The sequence below is a fragment of the Pituophis catenifer genome, unplaced genomic scaffold (assembly GCF_029215685.1).
Source record: "Pituophis catenifer annectens isolate HBS135680 unplaced genomic scaffold, rPitCat1.0.hap2 SCAF_5, whole genome shotgun sequence".
NCBI classification, from domain to species: Eukaryota; Metazoa; Chordata; class Lepidosauria; order Squamata; family Colubridae; genus Pituophis; species Pituophis catenifer.
The window spans coordinates 103,878,704-103,905,626 of NW_027256885.1; the positions used below are offsets into that span (position 1 = coordinate 103,878,704).

The 26,923-nt window shown below is 47.3% G+C and overlaps 1 protein-coding gene across 1 annotated transcript in view; it reads right to left on the reverse strand.

The window, feature by feature from the left end:
- The window catches only part of KANSL1 (KAT8 regulatory NSL complex subunit 1), a 518,506-nt gene that overhangs the window by 38,513 nt on the left and 453,070 nt on the right, over positions 1-26,923 (reverse strand). The window contains exons 10-11 of the mRNA XM_070944495.1: positions 26,435-26,556; positions 16,554-16,611 (exon numbers count right to left, since the gene is read on the reverse strand). Coding sequence (XP_070800596.1) covers positions 16,554-16,611; positions 26,435-26,556 — 180 coding nt within the window. The remainder of the gene's footprint in view (positions 1-16,553; positions 16,612-26,434; positions 26,557-26,923) is intronic.

Sequence of the window (26,923 nt, forward strand, 5' to 3'; positions counted from 1 at the left end):
GACCATAAGCCTGGGGGTATCAACCGCCACCGCGGCTATAACGTTGAGCAGCTCGGGCAGGGCCACCGCCATGTGGCAGGGAGCCAGGTACGTAATCAGCAAGCCCATCTGTACCCCATGACCCCACTTCACAAGGAGGGTCTCACATCCGGCAGTCTGAGGAACAGTGGCCTCCCTTGGACCAAGACCTTCTTTAATGACAACCGCCACCCCCCCCGCCCCTCCCATGACCTCGGCTGATGAAATGCGCGAAAACCAGGTGGGCACATTTCAACGAGGGGGACCCCCCCCTGGCCCAACCAGGTCTCCGTAATACCCGCCAGGTCTGCTCCCCCCTCCTGAACATGATCACAAATGAGGGGGGCTTTATTTAACACGGACCTGGCGTTGCATAACATCAGCCGAAGGCCCAGGCCCTGAGGAACTGTGCAACCCGGGGAACGAGCATTGGGGGCCGGAGCGCGCCACTGCTCGAAGACAGCGAGCGCACACTCCCACCGTATATGGTCCCCTGCTCCCGCCATAACTGCCCCTCCCACCCACAGTACTGATGTAATATCCATCATCGGCACAAGCTCTAACCCCCTCCTTGATCCCGAGTCCCGCACCTCCCATGCTGCACCCCTCAGCTGGACCCAGCACCCTCCCCCGCGGGTTATCTCCCAAACCCACACAACCCACCCCCCTCCCCAAACCCTTTAAAATCCTATCTAAAAACTTCCCCAAAAAACCCCACAACCACCTCCTCGCAACATGCCACCTCTCGGGATTCCAAAATCAGTCATCAAGGTAGGCCCTCGATAGTGAGGAGGGCCAAGCCTGCGAGAGGGGGGAGTCTCGCAGTGCAAGAAGGTCAGCAGCCGTAAACATCACAAAAAAAAAACAGAGGTGGAAAGTAAACTGGTCAGGGCTTCACCAGATAGTCCAATAGTACTGGGTCAAGAGTAGATCTTCATACCAGGAGCTGGGCTTCACTGCCCTCTCACGGCAGTGGAAGGGGTCAGTGTCATCCCACCGCATTCGGAGGGTAACTATCCCAGTCACCCTCTCACAGTGACTGGCCCAGATGACACCGACAATAAAGTCAGAATAGTCCATCCTTTCGTTCGGTGGATGACAACAGCCCCCACAGCACCTGCATACCAATTCGCCCAGTTCTCTTCCAGTTAGGGGTCCGATAAAGGCCAGCAGTTCGTAAATATGTTTTTTTTTATTGAAAAGTTTTATAAGAAATACAAACAATTTTCTCCCCCCACCCTTTCCCCCTCCCCACATAATAGAAAGTGTACATTTTCTTATACATAATAAATGCATGTTTCCCTTAAAGAAAGCATTAAAATAGGACATTTTAATTGCATTCGGAGTTGCTCTTCTTCTCTTTCTTCCCTCATTCTACAACAAACCTTCTTCTTCTCCTCCTTTCTTTCCCTTCCCTCCCTCTTCTCTCCTACTTTCTCCTTCCTCCTCTCCTACCTCATCCTACTTCCTTTTCCTTTCCCCCACTTCTCTCTTCTTTTCCCCTTTCTCGCCTTCACTCCTACTCCTGTCCCCTTCCCTTCCTCCTCCTCTCCTTCTTCCATTCCTCTCCCTCCCTCTCCTCTTCCTACCCTCTCCTCCTCTCTCCTTTCTAACTTCTTTGCTGTGAAATATTCTCCTCCTTTAGTATCTGAGCAACTCCTGTATTCTAATCGTAGATACTTTCTTCTGTTAAAACATTTCTCTATTCACCACTTTTTTTTCCACCCCAACCCTTATCCCACCCTCCCCACCCCACCCCCCTGACTTCCCAGAGCAAAAACAGGGTATAGCAGCTCGTAAAGATGGTAATAGCGATGGTAATAGTCCCATGGGCACAAGATCTTCTCCGAGGCGAGAGTAGGAATAGCGAAACAGCAAAACCCAATCCAGGGGTGGATGGCCATCAAGGCCAACACCCACCCATACCTGGGGGGAGGGGGGGAGGAGAGGCCACCCGAGGCGACCAACAAAACCAAACCATGGTCAGCCTCCTGCCTCTCCAACCCCCAGATCTCCACAAACCCCTCGTCACAGCTCTAATCTTGAACACCCAATCACAGTAGGGGTCTACTGTGGGCCAGATGGTAGTCCTAAGGGTGAGGCTGTCCGCATCTCCCCCATCAACCTGCTGCCAGGCTGTTTCCCTGGCCAGCTGGTCCGTGGCAGCCACTGCCTCCGCCGCCGCCGCCAGCCCGCAACCAGGCACCCCAGGCTCCCAAGGCACCCTGCCCCCCCCCGAAAACATCAGAAAAGAGCGTCCCAGGGGTCCAGAGGGGCAAGGGGAGCAGGGGGCCACTTCCAAGCCGCTGCCGCACAAACGCCAACCGCTGCCAGACGCTTCGGCCTCCACTTCCTCCGACACCGAAAAGCTGGAAAAAGCTGCCGCAGTCAGGTCCATCGCCCCATCTCCCGTGGTGCCGTCCAGCCCTGCCCTGACATTCCGGAGGGCGAAAAAGCCCTCAACAGGCAAGGCGGACGTTCCCCTCACTGGGACTGGAGCCGGAGGTGGTCAAGGTGGCTCCTGAAGACCCTGGCGACCAGCAACTATTCCATCCCCGAAACGGAGCTCATTCGGTCACCGCCATCTTGAGGCATGCGCAAAAGATCAATGTCAGCTGAGGGTGGCAGGGCCTGTGGAGCGCAGGGGGACGATTTTGCACTGTGGCACTTGGATAATTGAGGCAGCTTTCAAGTTAGCGCTGCTGTAACTTCAAACAGTTGCTGAAGAAATGGTCATAATTTGAGGACTACCTGCAAAACTCTTAATGGTACAAGGCTGAGTTATTTGAAGGACTGTCTATCTTCCATGATTTCTGCCTATCCAGTAGCTTTGGGTAGACTTGGTATGCTGTGGATCCCATAAAATGCTACATAGAGGGACCCAAGAAACATGACTTCTCTGTCATGGTCCCTGCCTCTGGCATAGCATCGTACTAGAAATCTATGTGTCTCCCATTCTAGCATGGAATGGGACAATTGATCGTGGTGACATTGCTGCACCCACTTCAACCCGGAACCCCCCCCCATCGCTGCTGACCTATCACGGGCATTCATTCTCAGCTGGCCCTCTGCCAGAACTCCTGTCCCGCCCCTGGTCCCCTGTCCTCTCCCCCGTGCTGCATGGCCAGGGGCTATAAGAGGAAGGAGAAGGGGAGGGGGTGAGCTGGGGAAAGAGAGAAATGGAAAGAAAGCCAAGCTGTGCTGTCCACCTCTGTGGCCATGGAAGGGAGAAAGAGAAGGGCGTCCCGGCGTCTGCTGCCCCTCCCCACTCCCTGGTGCTCCACCAGCTTCTGTGGCTTTACCGCCCAAGCATTCTATTAAAACAAAATATTATCATATTTTATTTGAGATATGTTTACATGATCCATGAGCATTGCCTTGCCAAGGCTGTAAGTGACTTGGTTAAAGGTGAAGGCTCCTATCTGGGCAAGCAGCTACCCTGAAGCAGATGCCTGTGCACACTCCAAGTTTCCTTGAGTGCTGCACTTTGGCAAGTCACATCACATGTGGCGGCAATGCAATTAGCCATTAACCGGAGCAGAGTCAGTTCCAGCAGCAGATGGGGAGTATCTCTGCTGGGAGTTCCCCCATGCCTGTCTTTTTCCCTTCTGCAGCTGCAGAGGCAGCCAGTGCAGCCCAGCTTTCTTTCCCCCTTCCTCCTCCCTGGCTCACCCCTTCCCCTTCTCAGCAATTGAGAACACATGCAAATTGATTCCCTGGCCGGAGCACTTTGCATGATTCCTGAAAAACGCAGGCCAGTTGGGGCTCTGCATGCAGACCTGCGGCTTTGTCCCCTGCCTCCCCGGTGCCCGAGGCTGCTACTATCCAATGGGAAGGCAGATGCCCATCCCTCAGCATGTGGATTGGTTGGCAGATAGTTGTCTCACAATGCAAATTGGCTAGGGATAAGCGTCCCTGGGTGAATTGGCCATGGGGCAGGGGGGAGAGGATGGGGGACCAGTGGCGAGGCAGGAATGCTGGTGGAGGGCCAGCTGAAAATGAACATCCGTGATAGGTTGGCTGCAATGGGGGGCCCGGGGATGAAGTGGGTGCAGCAATGTCGCCATGACCAATTGTCCTACACCAGTGATGGCTAACCTTTTCCGGACCGAGTGCCCAAAGCGTGCAAGTGTGTGCATGAATGCGCACGCACCCAAACGCACCAAATGCAATGCCCGTGTGGGTCCCCCGCACACCGCACGCCCCCCGCCCATGCACCGCAGAGACCTGATGACCAGCTGTCTGTCTGGAGGTGCACACTAATGCGCGGTGGAGCTGAACTGGGGTGACGGCTTGCATGCCCACAGAGAGGGTGCTGAGCGCCACCTGTGGCATATGTGCCATAGGTTCACCATCATGGTCCTACACCCATTCTAGCAGTGCTCTAGAAGTCTTTAAAAACATAGCACTTTTCAATATAAACTGCATAATTTTTTTCTTCTTTTTCCATTAATATCGTCTTCTTCTAAATTTTGAGTTTTAAAATTTTAAATAAATTTAAATTAAAAACTGAAAATTTTGAAATCAACTTTTACAATGTTTAAATTTTGATTTTTAAAAAAAATGGGAAATTTTTTTTACATTTTTTGAACATTTTGTAAACTTTTAAAATTTTTAATCCTTCAATGAACCTGGAAGCAAAAATGGGCTGCGGGGGGGGGGGGGGGGGCTTCAAGGGAGAAAGAAACAAAGAATTCCTCACTGTTTAGGGAGATCCCCAGGTGCACTGAGCTTGAGTTGAGACCTTATTGTAAGTCCTGCACTAGCTATCTTTGCTCACGCTAAGCTACAAAACGTTTCAAAACGTCTGGCTTTTCTTCCTCCTACCAAACACCTTCTGGGGTTCTTCACAGGAAGGGAAAAAGGGAGGGAGAAAGAAAGAAAGAAAGAGAAAGAAAAAGAAAAAGGAAGGGAGAGAGAGAATGCAGGTATCTCTTAACAGAGGCTTGAACTTGCCTGAAATTAGATCAAGCCCTACATCACTTAATCCAATGTATCAGATTAAATAGTTTTTGAATTATTTTTGGTATATATACTATATTCTCTTGTGTAATTTAGTTACAGTGTAAAACTAGTCCGTTATGTCTCAAAATAAAAGGGAGATCAAAAGTCCAATTAGTGCCATGTAAATTCTGGAATCCCCAAAGACCTTTCCCATTGTATTTATTAAACAAATTTATATAGCTATCCAACTCATATACAGTGACTTTATCACTTTCGTGTTCCTTTCATGTAGTTCTCAATGTGTCAATCTCCTTGCTACTCTATTTCCTCCACCAAAATTCTATTATAAATAATATTACCACACATTACAGCTCTAATTTTGTGTATTTGCACCAGTAATTTTCAGAAAAAGATTTATTTCTCTCTTACATAGTTATTTAGAAGTAGCTTCATATGTCAGTTTACTTTTACCATTAAAAAATGTTTTGTTGCATTATATGACTGCAAAAGCCTTTTAGCAGTTTCATGTAATAGGAAATATCCAGTAACAATTTTGAAAGTAGTTGTCATAGCCACAAACACCCTCCCCCAAAAAAGACAGAGAGAGAGAAAGAAAGAAAGAAAGAGGAAGGAAGGAAGGGGGAGAGAGAGAGAAAACTCTGTGCTATTATTTTTAATTGTTCCATTATTTATCATGTGTTAATATTTTACACTGTCCCTACACCTAGAGTGATTTTACTGCCTTTCTTTTGCCCAGGGCTACCACATATTTTTCAGGGATTTACATGCATTCAATGTCTATAGTCCAGGACATAAATATGTGTGTGTTTATTTTGTACATCAGGTTGCATAAGTCCATCTTAATATGCTATTCCTGGTATGTGATGTTTTGTATACATACAGAGAAAGAAGCACTCTTGTGATCTTTGACTTTTAGGCTTGCTGTCAAACATCAGCCATAATACTAATGACTGTTTTGAACAATATGCACGAATGGCTATTTTATATGTGAAATTATGACTGAAATATTTCTGCACCTATATTGGTTCTGTCAGGAAGTTTCTCCTTAGTTTTAGGAGAAAAATTAACTTCTCTCTTTGTTCAGTTTCCATCCATTGCTTCTTGTTTTGCCTTCTGGTGCTTTGGAAAATACATTGCCTATACATTCTTTCTGGCAGCCCCTTAAAAACTTGTTGCCTATCACACTCTTGGGCAAAGCATGTGAGCCATTTCCTCCTTTCAGTGGTCCATGAAAGTACAGCTATAGTATGTAGATAATAAACTTGAAAAAAGGTGAACAACATTTTTACAGAACTATAGATACGTTGAGGCTGGGTGTGACAACGCGACCACATGTTTATTGGACCCGTGTCCCTCCTGGTTGGTGCTGGCTTCCCGGGAGGTTACATGAGGCTGGCTCCAGGGGATTATTAACGCTTCTTTGAGTGAGGGTGTCCTGCCGGCCGCTTTGAAAGAGGCGGTTGTGAGGCCCCTCCTCAAGAAGCCCTCCCTGGATCCGGCTGTTTTGGCTAATTATCGTCCAGTCTCCAACCTTCGTTTTATTGCGAAGGTTGTTGAGAGTGTGGTGGCGCGACAGCTTCCCCAGTACCTGGATGAAGCTGTCTATTTGGATCCACTCCAGTCCGGTTTCAGGCCTGGGTACAGCACGGAAACGGCATTGGTCGCGTTGGTGGATGATCTCTGGAGGGCTCGGGGTAGGGGTTATTCCTCTATCCTGGTCCTGTTAGATCTCTCAGCGGCTTTTGATACCATCGACCATGGTATCATGTTGCGCCGGCTGGAGGGACTGGGAGTGGGGGGCACCGTTTTGCGGTGGTTCTCCTCCTATCTCTCCAACCGGTCGCAATCTGTGTTGACAGGGGGGCAGCGGTCGACCCCGAGGCGCCTTGTTTGTGGGGTGCCACAAGGGTCGATCCTCTCGCCCCTCCTGTTCAACATTTATGTGAAGCCGCTGGGTGAGATCATCCGTGGTTTTGGGGTGGAGTTCCATCAGTACGCTAATGATACTCAGCTGTACATCTCCACCCCAGACAATCCCAACGATGCCTTGGAAGTGATGTCCCAGTGTTTGGAAGCCGTGCGGGTCTGGATGGGGAGAAACAGGCTCCGACTCCACCCTTCCAAGACCGAGTGGCTGTGGCTGCCGGCGTCCCGGTATAGCCAGCTGGCGCCATTGCTGGTTATTGGGGGCGAATCATTGGCCCCCACGGAAAGGGCTCGCAACTTGGGTGTCCTCCTGGACGCACGGCTGTCTTTAGAAGGGCATATGATGGCTGTGGCCAGGGGGGCCTTCTATCAGGTCCGCCTGATACGCCAGTTGCGCCCCTTTCTGGATCGGGACTCCCTACGCACGGTCACTCAGGCACTCGTCACCTCTCGTCTGGATTATTGTAACGCTCTCTACATGGGGCTCCCCTTGGGGTGCACCCGGAGGCTCCAACTGTTGCAGAATGCGGCCGCGCGGGGGATTATGGGAGCGACGGGGCGCTCCCATGTGACTCCTCTCCTGCGCGAGCTACATTGGCTCCCGGTGGACTTCCGGGTGCGCTTCAAGGTGTTGGTGATCACCTTTAAAGCGCTCCATGGCTTAGGGCCAGGGTATCTATGGGACCGCCTCCTGCCACCAATTGCCTCCCACCGGCCAGTTCGCTCCCACAGAGAGGGCCTCCTCAGGGTGCCGTCGGCCAGGCAATGTCGGCTGGCGACCCCCAGGGGGAGAGCCTTCTCTGTGGTAGCACCCACCCTCTGGAACAATCTACCCCCAGAGATACGAGTGATCCCAGACCTCCGGACTTTTCGTCGGGCTCTCAAAACCTATTTTTTTCAGTTAGCCGGGCTGTCCTGATTTTATGATTGGTTTTAAATAATTTTGATATTGTTTTAATTGGAATGTTTTAAATTAATGGGCCAAATTTATTTAATTATTTTAAATTTATTTTAACTTTTGTATATAAAATGTTTTATTTTTTGGCTGTTCACCGCCCTGAGTCCGAAAGGAGAAGGGCGGTATAGAAATTTGAATAAAGATAAAGATAAAGACAAGGAATGGCTGGGAAGGGAGGGGCCAGGCGAGGCGCCTCTTGACGTGAGTGACATTGATTTGGCCATGCCCACCCAGTCACATGACCATGAAGCCATGCCCACCGTCACATGACCAAGCCATGCCCACAAAATAAGCCACGCCCACAGAACTGGTAGTAAAAATTTTTAGAATCCATCCCTGAAATAGAGACTGACACTTGTGATTTGCAAAATATGTTCCTTGCATGTGCTTATTCCCATGGAGGACCCAGATTACACATGTACCAAATGTAGACTAAACGAATTACTGAAAGAAAAAGTAAAGTGTTTAGAGACATCTCTAGCCACTGAGACTCAACCTACGAAAGTAGAAACTCCAATCTAACCAAGAAGACTAAATTGAACATAATAAGGAACAAACAACTAGAAGAAATGAACCTGTACATGAACCTTTAGAGTTAGACCGATGGAAACATGTCACTCATAGAAGAAAAAAACAACCAAGAACAATGCCACTGCTGTCTAGTTCAGCCCAGTCCAGTAAAGCCCCACTGGAGCTGAGAAATCGATTTCATATCCTCCCCCTGGAAGAAAGCATGCAGACACCTGGAAAAGGAACATCATCAAGTGTTCCAGTGACTGGAAGAAAAGTAGCCCACAGACTTTCCCAAGGAAAAAAAAGGCGAGTGTTGGTGATAGGAGACTCAATTCTCAGGGGAACAGAATCAGCCATCGGTAGACCAGTCAATCAATGTAGGAAACGGGTATGACTCAACCCCTCCAAGACGGAGTGGACTCAACCCCTCCAAGATGGAGTGGCTGTGGATACCGGCATCTCATGGTCTAGCGCCCCCATCACTTCAGATGGGGGGGAGTTACTCACTCCCTCTGAAAAGGCTCACAATCTAGGTGTCCTCCTGGATTCGCGGCTGTCCTTGGTCGACCATCTGACAGCCGTGACAAGGGGGGCTTTTGCACAGGTTCGCCTGGTGCGCCAGTTGCGCCCTTTCCTAGACAGGGATGCCCTCCGTACAGTCACCCATGCTCTTGTCATCTCTCGTTTGGATTACTGCAATGCCCTCTACATGGGGCTGCCCTTGTGGTGCACCCGGAGGCTCCAACTGGTCCAGAATGCGGCCGTGCGGGTTGTTACGGGGGCTTCCTGTTACTCCCGTATTACACCTCTCCTGCGCGAGCTGCACTGGTTACCGGTGGTCCTTCAGATCCACTTCAAGGTGCTGGTACTGACCTATAAAGCCCTTCATGGCATGGGCCCGGGGTACTTGCAGGATCACCTTCTGCCTGCCTCCAACCGCCCAGTGCGCTCACATAGGATTGCCCTCCTCCGGGTGCCATCGGCCAGACAATGTCGGCTGATGGCGCTCAGGATGAGGGCATTCTCTGTGGGAGCACTGACCCTCTGGAATGGTTTACCCACTGGGCTCCGGATGGCCCCCCGACCTCCGCTCTTTCTGCGCTGACCTGAAGACATGGCTTTTCCAACAAATTTGCTGATCTGATGGGAGTTTTAACTATTTTTGGGGGGATTTTGAGTATTTTAGTCGTAATTTTACTGTTTTATTGTTTTATCTTTGTGAGCTGCCCCAAGTCCTTCAGGAGAAGGGCGGCATATAAGTATAAATAAACTAAACTAAACTAAACTAAACTATGTTGTCTCCCTGGAGCAAAAATCAAAGATGTGGCTGAGAACCTTATTAAAATAATCAAGCCCACAGATTAGTATCCCTTTCTTCTCCTTCATGTGGGAACAAACAACATGACAATGAACATAAAAACAGTATCAAGAGACTATGAGCAGCTCAGCAAGTAAGTTAAGGAGTTAGGAGCACAAGTGGTGTTTTCAACTTCCAACAAAAGGTCACCATCCAGTGAGGGAACAAAGGATTTTAGAAATGAATCACTGGCTCAAGGGTTGGTGCCGCCAAGAGAACTTCCTAGACCAGAGTCTGCATTACCTACAAGAAGGGCTTCTATTCACTAACACTCAAGGTTTGGGGAACAAACAGGGTGAACTTGAAGTACTAGTACATGAGCCCAGGTATGATATACAGTAGTTGCCATTACTGAAACTTGGTGGAATGATACTCATGACTGTAATATAATGATGGAAGGATTTCAATTGTTCAAAAGAAACAGACCTAACAAAATAGGAGGTGGAATTGCATTATATGTAAGAGATCACTACATCTCTACAGAAATGCATAAAACCAAGGGTGAAAACCTCCTAGGATGCATATGGGTTAATATAAAAGGAAAAAAGAATGACATTGCCATAGGTGTATACTACAGGCCACCCAACCAAGCAGAAGAAAGATAAACTTTTTGCTAATCAGTTAATAAACATATGTAGGAAACACACAGTAGTAATGGGGGACTTTAACTACCCTGACATCAACTGGGAGACAAACTCTGCATCAAGTGGGAGATCAAACAGATTCCTAACCAATTTAGCTGGCAACTTTGTCATCCCAAAGGTAGAGTAGGGAACTAGAGGGACAGCTGTACTGAACTAACTAACATAGAAAAAATGATAGATGGGGTTGATGTTGAAGGAACTTTGGGGAAGAGTGACCATGTCATATTAGAATTCAGTACAATGCAGACACAAGCAATAGAACATAATCAAACCAGTGTCTTAGGCTTTAAAAGTGCTGATTTAAACAATTTCAACAAATCTGAGAGCGCTTGGGAAGGATTCTATGGATGAAAATCTTAAAGGAGAAAATAACACAAGAAGCTTGGGAAACTCTGAAAAATATGATTATAAAAGCCCAGTCCACATCATTACCACTGAAAAAGAAAAATAAGAAATCCAAGAAGAAACCAGCATGGTTACACAAAGAACTCCCAGATAAATTGAAAGACAAAAAGGGTAAGTATAAAACATGGATAGAGGGACATATAACTAAGGCAGAATACCAGCATATAGCCCAAATCTGCAAAGATGAAGTCAGGAAAGCTAAGGCTCAGAATGAACTAAGACTAATGTTAAAAATAATTTTTAAAAGTTTCTTTCAAAATGTTAAAAAACAAGAAAAAAGCCAAAGAAACAATCAGTCTACTAATCGGACAAGAAGGCAAGGAATTGACAGGTAGCAGGGAGAAAGCAAAGCTGCTTTATTGTTTCTTTGCATCTGTCTTAACACAAAAAGAAAAATAGCCCAACCTACCAAAAACAGAACCGTAAAAGACAGACTAGGAATTCAAATTAAAATAGGCAAGAATCTGGTAAGAGAACACCTGTCCACTCTAGATGAGTTCAAATCACCAGGAATTGATGGATTACATCCCAGAGTTCTGAAAGAGATGGCAGACGTGATCTTAGAACCAATGAACCATATCTTTCATAGATCCTGGAGCACCGGGGAACAATCAGAGGACTCAAAAAGAACTGATGTGGTCCCCATCTTCAAAAAAGGGGAAAAAAACAGATCCAGGAAACTATAGATCAGGGGTGTCAAACTGGTGGCCTGCAGGCCAGATGCGTCACGCGCATGCCACACACACCCCAGCTCCGTGAAGGGGAAAAAACGTCATGAAACGTCATGTGACAGCAGAGGTGGGTTGCTACCGGTTCGGACCGGTTTGGGTGAACCATTAGTGGAAATTTGACGTGGTTCCCCGAACCATTAGTGACCTTTGGCTGGCCATGCCCCCAAACCGGTCCCTGCTCGCTCACCCCGCTCGCCCAATGCTCGCCCGCCCCACCCAGCCACTACTTGCAGAATCTAGCCCCGTACTTCTGCTCACTGCTGCTGGCAAAGGTAAGGCCGAAGGGCACGGGTGGGCGGGGGAGGGAGAGCTGGTGGAGGGGTGATACCAGCAGCAGGTGGTGGACCGATGCGTGCGGGGAGGGAGGGGAGCACGGGGGAGATCGTGGCACCAGAGCTCTTCCCGTGCGTTTCCCCCAGCTCTTCCCGCTGCTGCTCAGCCTCCTCGATGCACGGAGGCAGGAGGCAGTGGTTTCTTTCGCTGCCTGCGATCTGCTGCCTGCCTCTAATCTGCAGTTTACTCGTGAGCATGGTGCTCACGACTAAACTGCAGATTACAGGAAGCCGGCAGATCGTTGGCTTACTCGCTCTGCTGCTCGCCTGGCAGAGCGCAGACTGGCAGCTCCAGGTCGTCTCTCAGCCACTGTGTGCAGGGAAAAACCTTGCAAAGTAAAGAAAAACTTCTGAGAGTGAGAAGTTAGTTGCCTCACACTCCCTGCACGCAACGGCTGAGAGACGACTTGGAGCTGCCACTCTCTGGTAAAATGCGCGTCTTGCAGTGGGGCGCAATTTGGGGTGGCAGGTGGTGCAGGGGATGGGGGGGAGCTTGGCAAGCTTTGCAGCTATGTGGCTACAAAGGTTGCTGTGCCAGCTCCCTTCTCCCTGCCGGCCAGTGCCTCCCAAAGCCACCGGCGTTGCATGCAGCCGCTGCACTGGGACTGATAGGGGCAGCAGCAGCCCTCTCCTGCTGGGCAGGAAAAAAAGGAGGGGGACTTCACAAACAAAAGAGAATTCTCTCTTTTGGCACCAGAGCCAAAGCTAAAAGAAACTGGTGGGGAGAAAAAGAGGGAGGGTAGGAACAGGGGAAGGGCAATTTTTTCGTTGTTTTAACTCTGTAGCAACATCTTTCTCAGCTACTGCTTTCTCTGCTCAGCAGCAGAGCTTTTTTTTTTTTTAAGGTTAATCCCCTTCTTCCCGGGAGAGAGAAGAGCGGGGGCAGGGAGAGAAAAAGAAGGCAGCGCGGGATGGTGAAGGGTGGGAGCGGGGGGGGGTGTCTTAGTCCCAGCCGGTTGCTGCTTCCTTGAGTCCCCTCGACTTTTCAGTCCCAGAAAGCAGCTGAAAAATGCCCTCCTCCATGCACCATTTTCTGTCCTTGCCTCCTTCCTGTTTTTATTTGGTTTTCCCTCCCACCCTGAAAGGAGTTTCAAGCAAAAGGAAGCGGGGGGGGGGGGGGGGGGGGAAGGACCCAGGAGTGGGAAGGGATTGGGAAGAATGAGAACAAGGAGGGCTTCCCGGCTCAGGGAAGGCTTGGAGTCCAGAATCCAGAGTGCGCCTTTCCCCTTTTCTCTTGCTGCGCTTTTATTTCCAAAGCCCCCCCCCCCCAAGTCCACCCTCTTTCCCTAAAAACGGAGCTCTTGGTCCGAAGTGGGCGGTGTGTAACAAAAGCAAGATTTAAAGGAAACAAAGTTGAGCTAATTTGTAAGGAAAACAAGTACTGTCAAGGTTCAGTGCAAGCCATACTAGTATTCCAAACTAATGAGTCTTAATGTCTGGTTAAAATGGGTAGTACTTTCATTTAAAGAAGAAAAGCATAGCTCAGACTATTGCTATGATTTTTTGCTCCTATATTCTGTTGTTTAGGTATAAATTTTGTTAATGTAGGAATTTTACTTACAGCCTATTAAACAACAGAGCTAGCTGTCTGCCTGCAATCATGTGTATCTATTAGGAGTAAATCCCACTGAAAGAGAGTAGCCTTACTACCAAGTAAACATGCATAGGCTTTACATAGTTGAGAGATAGGGTATCGATTAGTATCAGGTGTATTATACAGAGAAATGAGAACTTCTGTAACAACAGATACTTTGTGGCCAGACCGTGTGTGAGTGAGAGAGAGACAGACAGACAGAAAGAGAGAGCGAAAGAAAGAAAGAAGAAAGAAAGAAAGAAAGAAAGAAAGAAAGAAAGAAAGAAAGAAAGAAAGAAAGAGAGATAGAAGAGAAAGAAAGAGGAAGGAAGGGAGAGAGAGAGAGAAAAAACTCTGTGCTATTATTTTTAATTGTTCCATTATTTATCATGTGTTAATATTTTACACTGTCCCTACACCTAGAGTGATTTTACTGCCTTTCTTTTGCCCAGGGCTACCACATATTTTTCAGGGATTTACATGCATTCAATGTCTATAGTCCAGAGCATAAATATGTGTGTGTTTATTTTGTACATCAGGTTGCATAAGTCCATCTTAATATGCTATTCCTGGTATGTGATGTTTTGTATACATACAGAGAAAGAAGCACTCTTGTGATCTTTGACTTTTAGGCTTGCTGTCAAACATCAGCCATAATACTAATGACTGTTTTGAACAATATGCAGGTTGTATTACACGAATGGCTATTTTATATGTGAAATTATGACTGAAATATTTCTGCACCTATTTTATTTATTTATTTATTTGTTCAATTTGTATGCCGCCTTTCTCCGAAGACTATATTGGTTCTCACTGTCAGGAAGTTTCTCCTTAGTTTTAGGTTGCTTCTCTCTTTGTTCAGTTTCCATTCATTGCTTCTTGTTTTGCCTTCTGGTAGTTTGGAAAATACATTGTTACCCCTTCTTTCTGGCAGCCCCTTAAAAGCCTGTTGCCTATCACACTCTTGGGCAAAACATGTGAGCCATTTCCTCCTTTCAGTGGTCCATGAACGTACAGCTATAGTATGTAGATAATAAACTTGAAAAAAGGTGAACAACATTTTTACAGAACTATAGATACGTTGAGGCTGGGTGTGATAAGGAATGGCTGGGAAGGGAGGGGCCAGGCGAGGCGCCCCTTGATGTGAGTGACATTGATTTGGCCACACCCACCCAGTCACATGACCATCAAGCCACACCCACAAAATAAGTCACGCCCACAGAACCGGTAGTAAAAAATTTTAGAACCCACCCCTGCATGACAGCAACGTGATGCTGCAAATTTGACACCCGTGCTATAGATCAATCAGCCTGACATCAATACCTGGGAAGATCCTGGAAAAGATAATCAAGCAGCAGATCTGCGAACACCTAGAAGCAAGCAAAGTTATAACCAGAAGCCAACATGGGCTTGTCAAAAACAGAACATGCCAAACAAATCTTACTTCATTCTTTGACAAAGTAACTATATTAGTGGACCAGCAAAATGCTGTGGACATAGTATACTTGGATTTCAGTAAGGCATTTGTCAAAGTAGACCATTACCTACTTCTTGGTAAGCTAGAAAAATGTGTGATAGACAGCATCACCACCAGATGGATTCATAATTGGCTGACAAACTGCATTCAGTGTGTAGTCCTTTATGAAACTACATCTACATGGAGGGAAGTAAGCAGTGGGGTACCCCAAGGTTCTGTTTTAGGCCCAGTACTCTTCAATATCTTCATAAATGACTTAGATGAGGGAATAGAAAGGGAACTCATCAAATTTGCAGACAACACCAAGCTGGCAGGAATAGCCAACAGCCCAGAAGATAGGCTCAATATCCAGATGGATCTTGAAAGACTTGAACAGTGGGCCCTATCTAACAAAATGAAATTCAAGGTTTTACACTTAGGCAAGAAAAACCAAATGTACAGGTACAGATTATGTGAAACTTGGCTCAACAGCAGTAACTGCGAGAGGGATTTTGGAGTCCCAGTGGACAATCACTTAAATCTGAGCCAGCAGTGTGCTGCAGCCTCAAAAAAAGCCAATGTAATCCTAGGCTGCATTAATAGAGAGATAGAATCAAGATCACGTGAAGTGATAGTACCACTTTATAATGCCTTGGTAAGACCACACTTGGAATACCGCATCCAGTTTTGGTCACCACAATATAAAAAAGATGTTGAGACTCTGGAAAGAGCACAGAGAAGAGGAACAAACATGATGAGGGGTCTGGAAACTAAAACATATGAAGAACGGTTGCAGGAATTGGGTATGTCTAGTCTAGTGAAAAGGAAGACTAGGGTTGACATGTTAGCAGTCTTCCAATATTTGAGGGGCTGCCACAAAGAAGAGGGGGTCAACCTATTTTCCAAAGTACCAGAAGGCAAGACAAGAAACAATGGATGGAAACTAATTAAGGAGAAAAGCAACTTAGAACTAATTTACTGACAGAATAATAAACAAGTGAAACAGCTTGCCTCCAAAAGTTGTGGGTGCTTTATCACTGGAGGTTTGTAAGAAAAGACTGGACAGCCATTTGTCTGAAATGGTATAGGGTCTCCTGCTTGAGCAGGGAGTTGGACTAGAAGACCTCAAAGGTCCCTTCCAACTGTGTTATTCTGTTATATAAATAACAAACCTTCACAAGACAGTCTTCCCAGCCTGAGCTGGTGCCTTCCAAGGATTATCCAGACACAATTATTAATATTGGCTGGGAATGGCAGTTCCACAAAATTAGTGGGTGCTGGGGTGGGGAAACCTATGTACAGAAAATCAGTTGGCTCTCCAATTTTAGTTTCTTAACAGTGACAGCAGCCACACTGAAGTATAATTCTATTTTCTTGTCCAAAAATGCCCTGTAGGCAGATACTTCCATTGCTATCAGCCATTTAACATGCCCAAATAATGGCTCTGGACTGTTTCAAAAAGTATTCTTCCTTGGAAAAAGTCAACATGTGTTGATCACATGGTCATTCTAGGATGATAAGAAAGGCATACTCTCATTCAAGGAATGAGGGTAAAAGGTATGTAAATATATTTAGAAGTCAACATATGTCAATATAATATACAGTATCAGAATCTGCACAGAATCCCATGTATGGAGATTAAGCACAGACAACGAAGGAAAGTCATTACAATTACCTCTTCAGTGTCTTCATCTGGATTCACCTTCAGAGCACCAACATCCACAACACGCCAGCTGAAACAATTGTTCAAAACAAAGAAGAGTCAGTAAGGAAAGACATCCCTCCCATTGTTACCTGGATACAACAGCAAAGGGAATTCTGCTACTCTTGCCTTTGGCCTTTCCTCCATGGAGCTTATGGAGATATTTTCATTGAGGAACAACGCAACTCAAGAAAGTAGCTGAAGACCAAGCTTAAACCTTTCTAGGGAATGTCAGAGTCATGGAGGAGCCTGAACCTTATGATGGCATTTCAGACTACCTGCCTCTTCTTATGCTCAGTGGCCCCAATTTTCAACCACACCTTTCTAACTCTTCAGTCTTTCTCCACTCATGTTAAAGCAAATAAAAGAAATGACAGCTTCAAAAAACTTTGTTCCAGAGTTCACAAATGTTCTTAAACAGTTTTATCTCAATCTGCCCCTTTAATATGTAGTGGCAGACAAAACAGCTCATACCAACTCATTCCTCCTGCTTTCTGTATGTACTAGGTTGCAACTCCACTCACACTTTGCAAAATCTCTTGTGAGATCTGCCATTTTTTAAAAAAATCAACTATTTGGAGAGTGTGTGAGCATTATTAAGGGAAAATGCCTGCTGATTGCCAATCCCCGTATAACATATTCTATTAATTATATCATTGCTTCTCTAAGGATGAATTGAAAGTCTTTAACTTCCAACAGCAAACTGGTGATGGCTGAAGATGATGAAACAGATCCAAGGGATATAGCTACAGATACATAGCTATTCATCTCCACTGTGTAACGTTATGGCAGCCACTAAAAGGGATTGCTGTTGTCATGATAGCATGAAAAATAGAGCACAGCAAAAAGAAAAACGGGTGGGAAATATTTCACATTCTCTTTCCATGATTATCCCAACCTGCCCCCCTTGCTCTAATTCAGCTGGATTTTTCCCTCTTCCAATTTCTGGTCAAACAATAGAGAACATTTAAACTGGTGACTGAAATGTTGGATCTTTTAAATTAAAAGCATGCTGAGCTATGGCTCTTCCTAGAAAAGTACAGACCCATGCCCCAGTCACATGACCACAATTTATGTCATTTTTTGCCCCAAACCAGTGTTTACTTCTGGTTTCCAGCAAAAAATGCCCATAGAGAATAATGGGTTTGTTTAACAACTGCAACTTCTGTTTTACAACCGCTACAAAAAAAGGTCACAAAATTGGGTCTGGTCACATGTTTTATGACTGTCATGACTTACTGTGTTTTCCCAAAAATAAGACCCGGTCTTATTTTCTTTTGGGCTCCAAAATAGGCACTAGGGCTTATTTTCAGGGGATGTCTTATTTTTTTCATCGCAAGGCCCAGCCCAGCCGGGCACCCTCCCACCCACCCCCACCCCGTGCACGCACAGGAGGCAGCCAGTGCATGGAGGCCAACAGTGTCTGGCAGCAGCCACAGCCCACCGGCCCCCTTGGCCAGGGCACTCTGAGGCAACTCAAGTTTTACTCGGTGTGGGAGGAAGGCTTTGGAAACTACCTTTTCATTTACATTCATCATCAATATTGTAATCCATTCCTTTATTTTCAAAAAGATGATTTGTATTTACCACGATTAGCCTCCTTCAACCCCAATGCTCCTTCAAAGCTCACAACGTTTTCTCGCTTGGGGTGCACCCTGCTAAACTCTTCAGCTACGGCAGGCTGCAGTTCCCATCACCTTCAGGAAGCCTGGGTGATGGAAAACTTAGGCCAGGCTGGCAGCTGAAGCCATCCAGTTTGCCCAGGGTCAGGTTGGCCGTCATGGAAGGCTCGTCCTGCATGTGCGGCGGAGCTGGACGATTGGGGTGGCACCATGCTACGGCCTCTGTGCACTCAGCCCCCGCCTCCTACGATGGCCAACCTGACCCTGGGTGAGCTGGACTGCTTCATCTTTAGAAGGGGAAAGCCGGCATGGCCATAGCTGAAGAACCGGGGAGAGGCGTGGGCGGCGAGGCAGGAGCATGGCATGGGCCAGGGGTCAGCCCCCCACCAGGCTGCAGCAAGAGGTAGAGGGAGGCAGGCGCCCAAAGGGCATCGGCCTGTGCGCCTTGGATCAGCTGCAGCATGCCGTGGAGAGTGTGGCTGATGCGCACATTGACTCCGCCACATTGGTAGCGCTCCGGTGCCTGGCCGGCCAGAATGCCCCCACTTCTCACTCTACCGCTTTCCCTCTTTCTGTTCCCCGCTCCTCCTCCTCCTCCTCCTTCACTGCCACCTTTTTCCCTCACTCCGCTCTCTGTCTCTCCATTGCAGCGCAACTCCCAGGATCCATTTTGACAGCGGCGGGGTTTGGGGGATGGTCAATCCCCATTCTTGGTGTGGCCGACCATAGAGGTGGAGAAGGGGGAAGGCAATCCCACCCACCAGACCAGCTTGGCAGGAGTGAGGTGGGGTGGGAAACTGAGCGGCGCCAGAAACAGCTGAAAGTGTGGTGTTGAAGTTTTGACTGCTGGGTGGGACCTCTCCCACCAGAAACTTCTTCCCCGCTTCCCGTCCAGAGCAAATTGCCTTTGTGTAATCAAACCCTGGAAGATTGTGCGAAGCGTGTGCTTAGAAGCAACCTGCAGCCTCTCCCAGTAACGAGAACTGCACACAACACTGTCCCTTTCAAACAATCTTCCAGGGCTTGATTACACAAAGGCAATTTACTCTGGACGGGAAGTGGAGAAGTTTCAGCTGTTTTGGGTACCGCTTGGTTGAAAACGTGTGTGCCCTGGATTTTAAGGCAAAAAAACAAAGGGGGGCAATTTCAAAGACCCTGGAGAAAAAGAACAAAGCTCCTCTGTTTGCCATCCAAAGCGGGTGCCAAGGCCAACCCTGTTCGAAGCGATCTGCTCCTCCACGCAAAACCTCAAGGGCTTTGCAGAGCCATTGGGGAAGGGGAGCCTGGCCTTCCTCGTCCAGCTCCAAGTGGCCTAGTTTTCCCAGAGCTTAGCATCCTTCCATATGAAGGAGGAACACAACGCCGGGTGGAGAAGTGGCAGAAAAAGGGGCTGCCATTTCCAGAACGGAGACGCGGAGTGATGCAGGCTGGTGAGAAAGTGGGGACCAGCCATCGCTGCGCAGAGGAAGGAAGGAAGGAAGGAAGGGAGCGATTTGATCCAACCACTGTGTTTGTGTGCTTGTGAGAGAGCGAGCAAGTGTGAGCCACAGAGAAATCAGATCCAACCTCTGTGTGTGCATGCCTCCTGCTCGGTTGTGGCAGCGAGCTGGCAGCCACTTGGGCTCCTGCTGGATGGGACTGTCAGTGCTGCTGCCGCGAGGAAGGTGTCAGGGCATGGGTGGCCTGGCTGTGGGGGTCCTGAGGTGCACAGGTGCAGGATGTGTGGGGCAGCCCCAACTCCCCGCCTCGCCTCGTGGCCATGGCACCAGTGCGCCACTTGGCCTCCTGCTCGGTTAAAGTGTTGGGGCATGGTGGCCTGGCTGCGGGGGTCCTGAGGTGCATGAGGGTGGGGCGCGTGGGGCAGCTCTACCCCCTGCCGCCTGTCTCACCTGATCTCGTGGTGGTGGCACTGGGTGCTGAGTAACCAAGCGGAGGGACTTGGGCTTATTTTTGGGGTAGGTCTTATTTTTGGGAAAACACAGTACAACCAAAATTGTGGGTTCAATTATGGTCATTAAGTCAAGGACTACAGTGGATATAGAAAGTCTACACTTGCCTGTTAAAATGCCAGGTATTTAAGATATAAAAAAATCAGACCAAGATAAATCATTTCAGAATTTTTCCACATTTAATATACTATAAGCTGTGCAATTCAATTGAAAAAAAAAACTGAAATCTTTTGGGGGGGAAAAATAAAAATAAAGTGGTTCCATAAGTGTGCACACCCTCTTATAAGTAGTGGTGTGACTGTGTTCAGAATTAACCAATCACATTCAAACTGATGTTAAACAGTAGTCAGTACACACCTGCCATCAATTAAAGTGACTGATCAAGCCCATATAAAGTTCTGCTGTTCTAGTTGGTTTTTCCTGACATTTACTCAGTTGCCTCTTACAGTAAAAGCCATGGCTGGAAAGAGCTTACAAAGCACGAAAAGGATCTCATTGTTGAAATGTATCAGTCAGGAGAAGGGTACAATTTTTTCCCCCCAAGGCATTGGGTATACCATGGAACACAGTGAAGACAGTCATGACACAATATGACACAACATGACATTAACAAGAACTGGATGTTCCTCCAAAATTGATGAAAAAACAAGAAAACTGGCTTCCTACAGCAACATTAAAGGAGATGCAGGAATTTCTGTCCAGTGCTGGTTGTGTACTACATGTGATAACAATCTCCCGTATTTTTCATATGTCTGGACTGTAGGGTAGGGTGACAAGATGGAAGCATTTTCTTAAAAAAATAAATAAATCCAAGCCTGGCTACATTTTGCAAAAGTCTACATAAAATCTGACAAAAGCATGTGGGAAAATGTGTTATGGTCTGATGAGACCAAGGTTGAACTCAGGGTGGATAAAAAACTATGATTTTCTTTAAAAAAATAAATATATGTTTTTTTTGAGTTAAATCAGATTTTTTTTATTTTTATCAAATTTATTTTAATAAAATGCTTTTGTTTGCAAATAATATTAAAGATTCTAACTACCAGCAAGAATGAGTCATTACATTTAAAGAGCACCTGTCATTTCAGATCCATAATGGCAGCACCTCTTAGTGGGTATCTACTCACCTGCTGCCCGCCACATCCCTCACCTTGTTGTGTCACTGCTGCATCACCAGCCATCCCATTAAAGTGAATGGGACTGTCGGTGAGTCAACAGCAGATCAGAGGAGGAGCCACTGCGGGACATAGATGACAGTTGCTCTTTAAAAAATATGATTTAAATCAACTTGATTTAAAGTGTATTTACTAGTGATTTAAATCAAGATTTAAATTGACTTGATTTAAATCAAATCCACCCTGGTTGAACTTTTTGGGCATAATTCCAAAAAGGTTGTTTGGCGTAAAAACAACACTGTGCATCACCCAAAGTACACCATATCCACAGTGAAGCATGGTGGTGGCAGCAGCATTATGCTTTGTGTTGGCTGGAACTGGGGAGTCAAGGTGAAGTAAATTATAAACAGTTCCAAATATCAGTCAATTTTGGTACAAAACCCTCAGGGGCCTCTGCTACAATGCTGAAGATGAAGAGGAATTTCATCCTTCAACATGACATCAACTTAAAACATTCTTCCTAATCAACAAAAGAATGGCTTTACCAGAAGATCGAAGTTTTGGAAAGGCCCAGCCAGAGCCCGGATCTGAATCCAATTGAAAATCTATGGGGTGAGCTGGAGAGGGCTGTGCACGGGAGATGCCCTTGCAATCTGACAGATTTGGAGCACTTTTGCAAGGAAGAGTGGGCAAAGATTCCCAAGGAAAGATGTGCCATGCTGATAGGCTTCTACCTCCAAAGACAATGTTGTCATAAAATCAAAGGGGTGTGCACACTTATGGAACCAGGTTCTTGTAAGTTTTTATTTTTATTCCCCCCCCTCCCCGAAAGATTTCAGGTTTTTTTTCCCAATTGAATTGTACAGATGATAATGTTATATTAAAAGTGGTAAAAAATCTGAAGTGATTTATCTTGGTCTGATTTTTTAGCATCTCAATAGCCTGGTATTTTAAAGGGGTGTGTAGACGTTCTATATTCACTGTACCTGTAATAAGGAAATTCCATCAAGGCCACAGGTAAGACCCAGCCTTCCTCATTCCCAAGTATAATCTTCTAAAACGGGTGTCGGCAATGTGCGGCTCCTGAGCCGCATGTGGCTCTTTCGTCCCCGTGCTGTGGTTCCCTGCCAGCTGGCTGGCCCCACCCCTTGCCCTCTCCTCCCAGTCACTCCTCGTGTGGCCTGAGAAGGTAAGGGCGATGGCGGGCATGGAGACTCGCTCCATATTCCAGAGCGGGGGGAAGCGCCCCTGTACTTGCCTCTCATCTCACGGCGCTTCTTCCAGAGCTTCTTGGTGCTGTGTGCACCTCGGTTGCTCAGGGATACGCGCAACTTTCTCTCTGCCCTGAGACACTGGCCTGGCCCGGCCTGGCCCGGCCTGGCTGCGGCTGATGCTCCGCAGCGTAATGGGCTCCAGGAGGAGGAGGGGACGCCGTCTCCCCCATTGTGAAATGTGCTAAATATAAGTGTGCTGCGCAAAGCGCTGTGAGAGCAACAAGCAGGCCATGGAGGCGGTGAGAGCAAGTTGCAAGCCTAGAGCACTGGCCTGGCCTGGCCTGACTGCGGCTGACGCTGCTGCTCTCGCCACCTCCATGGCCTGCTCGCTGCTCTTGCAGCACCTTGCGCAGCACACTTAAATTTAGCACGCTTCACAATGGGGAGACAGCATCCCCTCCTCCTCCTGGAGCCCATTATGATGCGGAGCATCAGCCACAGCCGGGGCAGGCCAGTGTCTCGGGGTGGGGAGCAAGTTGCGCGTCTCCCCGAGCGACCGAGGTACACACAGCACCAAGAAGCGCCGGAAGAAGTGCCCACGAAATGAGAGGCAAGTACAGGGGCGCTTCCCCCCTGCTCTGGAATATGGAGCGAGTCTCCATCCCCACCATCGCCCTTACCTTCTCAGGCCACGTGAGGAGTGACTGGGAGGGCGAGGGGTGGGGCCAGCCAGCCGACAGGGAGCCACAGCAGGGGGACGAAAGAGTTTCATTTATCTGGGAACCTGAAATGACTCTTGATTTAAATCGTATGATAAAAAGCAGCCAAGGGAGAAGAAAGAACATCAGCAAAAAAACAAAAACAAAAAACCAACACTTGCCTGTTTTTGGAAATGGTTCAAGAGGGAACACACACACACACATACCAGAGAGAGAGAGAGAGAGAAAGGGGGGGAAGAGCGATAGAGATGAGAGAGAGAAAAGGGGGAAGAGAGAGAGAGAGAAATGAGAACATGATGGAGGGAGAGAATGAGAGGAAAAAGAGAAACAAATGAGAGAGAGAGAAGGGGAGAGAGAGAGGGAGAGGGACACAGAAATGAGAGAGCTCGAGGGAGAGAATGAGAGGGAAACGAGAGAGAGAAGGGGAGAGAAAGAAAGGAAAGAAAAGAAAGAGGGGGGAGGGGGAGAGAGAGAGAGAGACCCATTTCCCACACTAAACATCCAGAGCCACAAAACCCGGGTAGGCGTGGCTGGGGGGGGGGGGTGATGTGAGTGATGTTGAGTTGGCCACGCACACCCAGGTTTTGTGGCTCCCAGTGTTTTCTTTTCTGTGGGAAACGGGTCCAAATGGCTCTTTGAGTGTTTAAGGTTGCAGCCCCCTGTTCTAAAACATGGGTGTCCAACCTTTTGGCTTGCCTAGGCTGCATTGTGTGAAGAGGCATATAAAATATATATTGTTCATGTTAAAAGTTTATGATCTTGTGGGGCCACATTACTAGCTGTCCAGGGCCACATGCAGCCTGTGAGCCACAGGTTAAACACACCTGCTCTAAAAGCCTACAATAAAGAAAATATTTTCCATCGGGTCTAGGACTATTAGGCTTGGCCGTGCCCACTTCTCTCCCAGCCCACTGCCACAGCCTCTGCTGGCCTTCCACCAGTACTCCACTCCTACCAATGCCCCCCCCCCCGGCCCTTCATCCCGGCCAATTCCCCAAGGCACGTTTTTACCTGGATGATTTGCTGCACAGGACAAGTAGCCACACCTCCCAGCAGCAAATTGGGTGGCAGGTGGTGGCAGTGATGCGGAGGTGCTGGGGGGAGCGGACAGCTGGTGATTGCAGAAGCACTGGAGAAAGCCGTGTGTGTGCACTTATATTTTTTCTTTGCCTCTTGATGGTGTTTCTCTCCTTGTCCAACCCTCCCCAAATTCTCAGTTTCCTCAATTGAAGGCTGGCTAGGATGCAGGGACCAGGGTTTTAGGCTCCAGCACATTGATTGCTGTGGCAGGACAGAAAAAAGATCTTCCCACTTGGGATAAAAGGTTCCTTCCTTCCCCTCTGTTTCTCTCCCTCCTCCCTCCTCCCTCGCTGCCTCTCTTCCTTCCTTTCTTCCTCTCTTTCTTTTGATTCCTTCTTCCTTTTCTTTCCTTCCTCTCTTTCTCCCTTGGAAAACAGTAAAAGAAAGAAAGGGAGGGTGGGTAGGAAGGAAGGAAGGAAGGAAAAGAAAGAGAAAGAAAGAAAGAAAGAAAGAAAGAAAGAAAGAAAGAAAGAAAGAAAGAAAGAAAGAAAGAAAGAAAGAAAGAAAGAAAGAAAGAAAGGAAGAGAAGCAGGGAGGGAGGAGGGAAAGAAACAGAGGAAGGATGAAAAAGAGAAGGAAGGAAAAAGAAAAGGAGTCTAAGAGTCTGCTCTCCAAAATACCTTGAAATAACAGTCAAGTCGTTTCATGATCTCCCCCCGCCTTTTCTCCCAAGTGGGAAGATCTTTTTCCTGTCCTGCTGCAGCGATTAATGTGCCAGAGCCTAAAACCCTGGTCCTTGCATCGCAGCCATCCTTCAATTGAGGAAACTGAGAATTTGGAATGGCTTGGAGGAGGAAAGGCAAAGAAAAGTGCACTCCCATCCCAGCTTTCTCCAGTGCTTCCGCAATCGGCTGCCACCCAGCTGCAATTGCCCACTGCCCAGTCACCCACTGTGCCCCCCCAGCCACCCGCCACCCCCTCAGCGCCTCTGTATCGCTGCCACCTGCAGCCGCCTGCTGTCCAATTGGCTGCTGGAAGGCACGGCTACTTGTCCCATGCAGCGAATCGCCTGGGTAAAAACGTGTCTCGGGGAATCGAAGGAGCCTTGGTGGTGCAGCGGACTAAAGTGCTGTTAAGTAGCACTTAGCTGCCAGCTGCCTGCAATTACTGCGAGTTCAAATCTCACCAGGCTCAAGGTTGACTCAGCCTTCCATCCTTCTGAGGTGGGTAAAATGAGGACCCGGATAGTGGGGGCAATAAGCTGACTTTGTATAAAAAAGAACACTGTTTAGGGGGGCCCGAAAGCCCTACTAAGCAGGTATATACAAAAGTATGAAGGCTATTGCTTAATGCATTGTAAGCTGCCCTGAGTCTCCGGAGAAGGGCGGCATATAAATCGAACCAATAAATAAATAAATAAATAAATCAGCCAGTACAAAGGGCTGGGGGTAGAGTCATTGGCGGGAGAGGAGTGCCAGTGGAAGGAGGATGAAAGGCCGCTGTAGGTCGGCTGTGGTGGTGGTTGTCCAGGAGAGAAGTGGGCGCAGCCAAGGGTTGGCACCTAATAGTCCCATTCCATTTTCTATCAAGCTGCTAGACCTTATGAAATTTCACTCCCAATGGAAATGTGGCCTCCATAATGGAAAAACAAAATTTTGTAAGGCTGCCACTGTAAGGAACATACTAGCTCCATTTCCTTTTTCCTGGGAAGTCCTTGACCCTCCCAAATTTGACTGGAGACCTATTCTGTAACTTATTTAGCAGAATGTTTAACCTGATCTTAAGAGAGTGGCTTTGTTTCTAGGCCACTGAGAGAGCATTGGTGGTCTTGTAGATATTATTTAGTTGTTTAACTAGCATCCTTTATTACTGGACATGCTAGCAGCTGAAAAATATAGATCAGCAACATCTTGGGGCCCAGAGGTACTCCCACACATGTCCCTATTTATCAGAGGTTCTCTGTAGTCTGCACACCACTGGTGGTCTACAAGCTTCATTCAGATGGTCTGTGGAATGGGAAAAAAAACAAGACTAATGCTTGCTGTGTTAGTGTTATGGAGCAAAAAAAAGTTTTACCAAGTAGTTCCTCAGTAATTTTCAAGCAGTCTACAGAGGAAAAATTTGAAAAATGAGACATTACACCATTCAACTGGTTTAGATGAACAGGAAAATAGATCATGGAAATTTACGGTGCTAACTAAACCTGTGAATATACCTTGGTGTAAGAATTTCTTTGTATTGAAGTTTTTCTACCCTGGTCGTTGCAGCAACAGACATTGGTATGACAATGTTGTTAATGTCAAAAGAGCTTTCCCCTCTTCTCCTCCTTGGCTGTTGCTGCAAAATAATGCAGAAAACAATAGTGAAAATCAGACAGTGATATGAAGAGGGAAAAATTTCAAAACTAACTTATAGCACCAAGAAGGAAAGGACAAATGTTCTTGTCTTTTAATCTAGTGATTTAACAGGAAAGTGGCTGTTGCCAAGAGCTCAACCTTTGGCATCATTGGACTTCTTGTCATCTTCTCACCCCTCCTGTTGGGGGAATACTAAGGACAGTGCAGAGAAGAGAAGAGAGAATGAGGGTATCTATTTGTATATTGATTACATTCATGTCCTGCAGAAAATTTAGGCCAATGTCTTTGGATATGCTCATTCTCAGTCAAGATCTTAAGTATAGGCATGTAAATCTTCATGGGTTTGC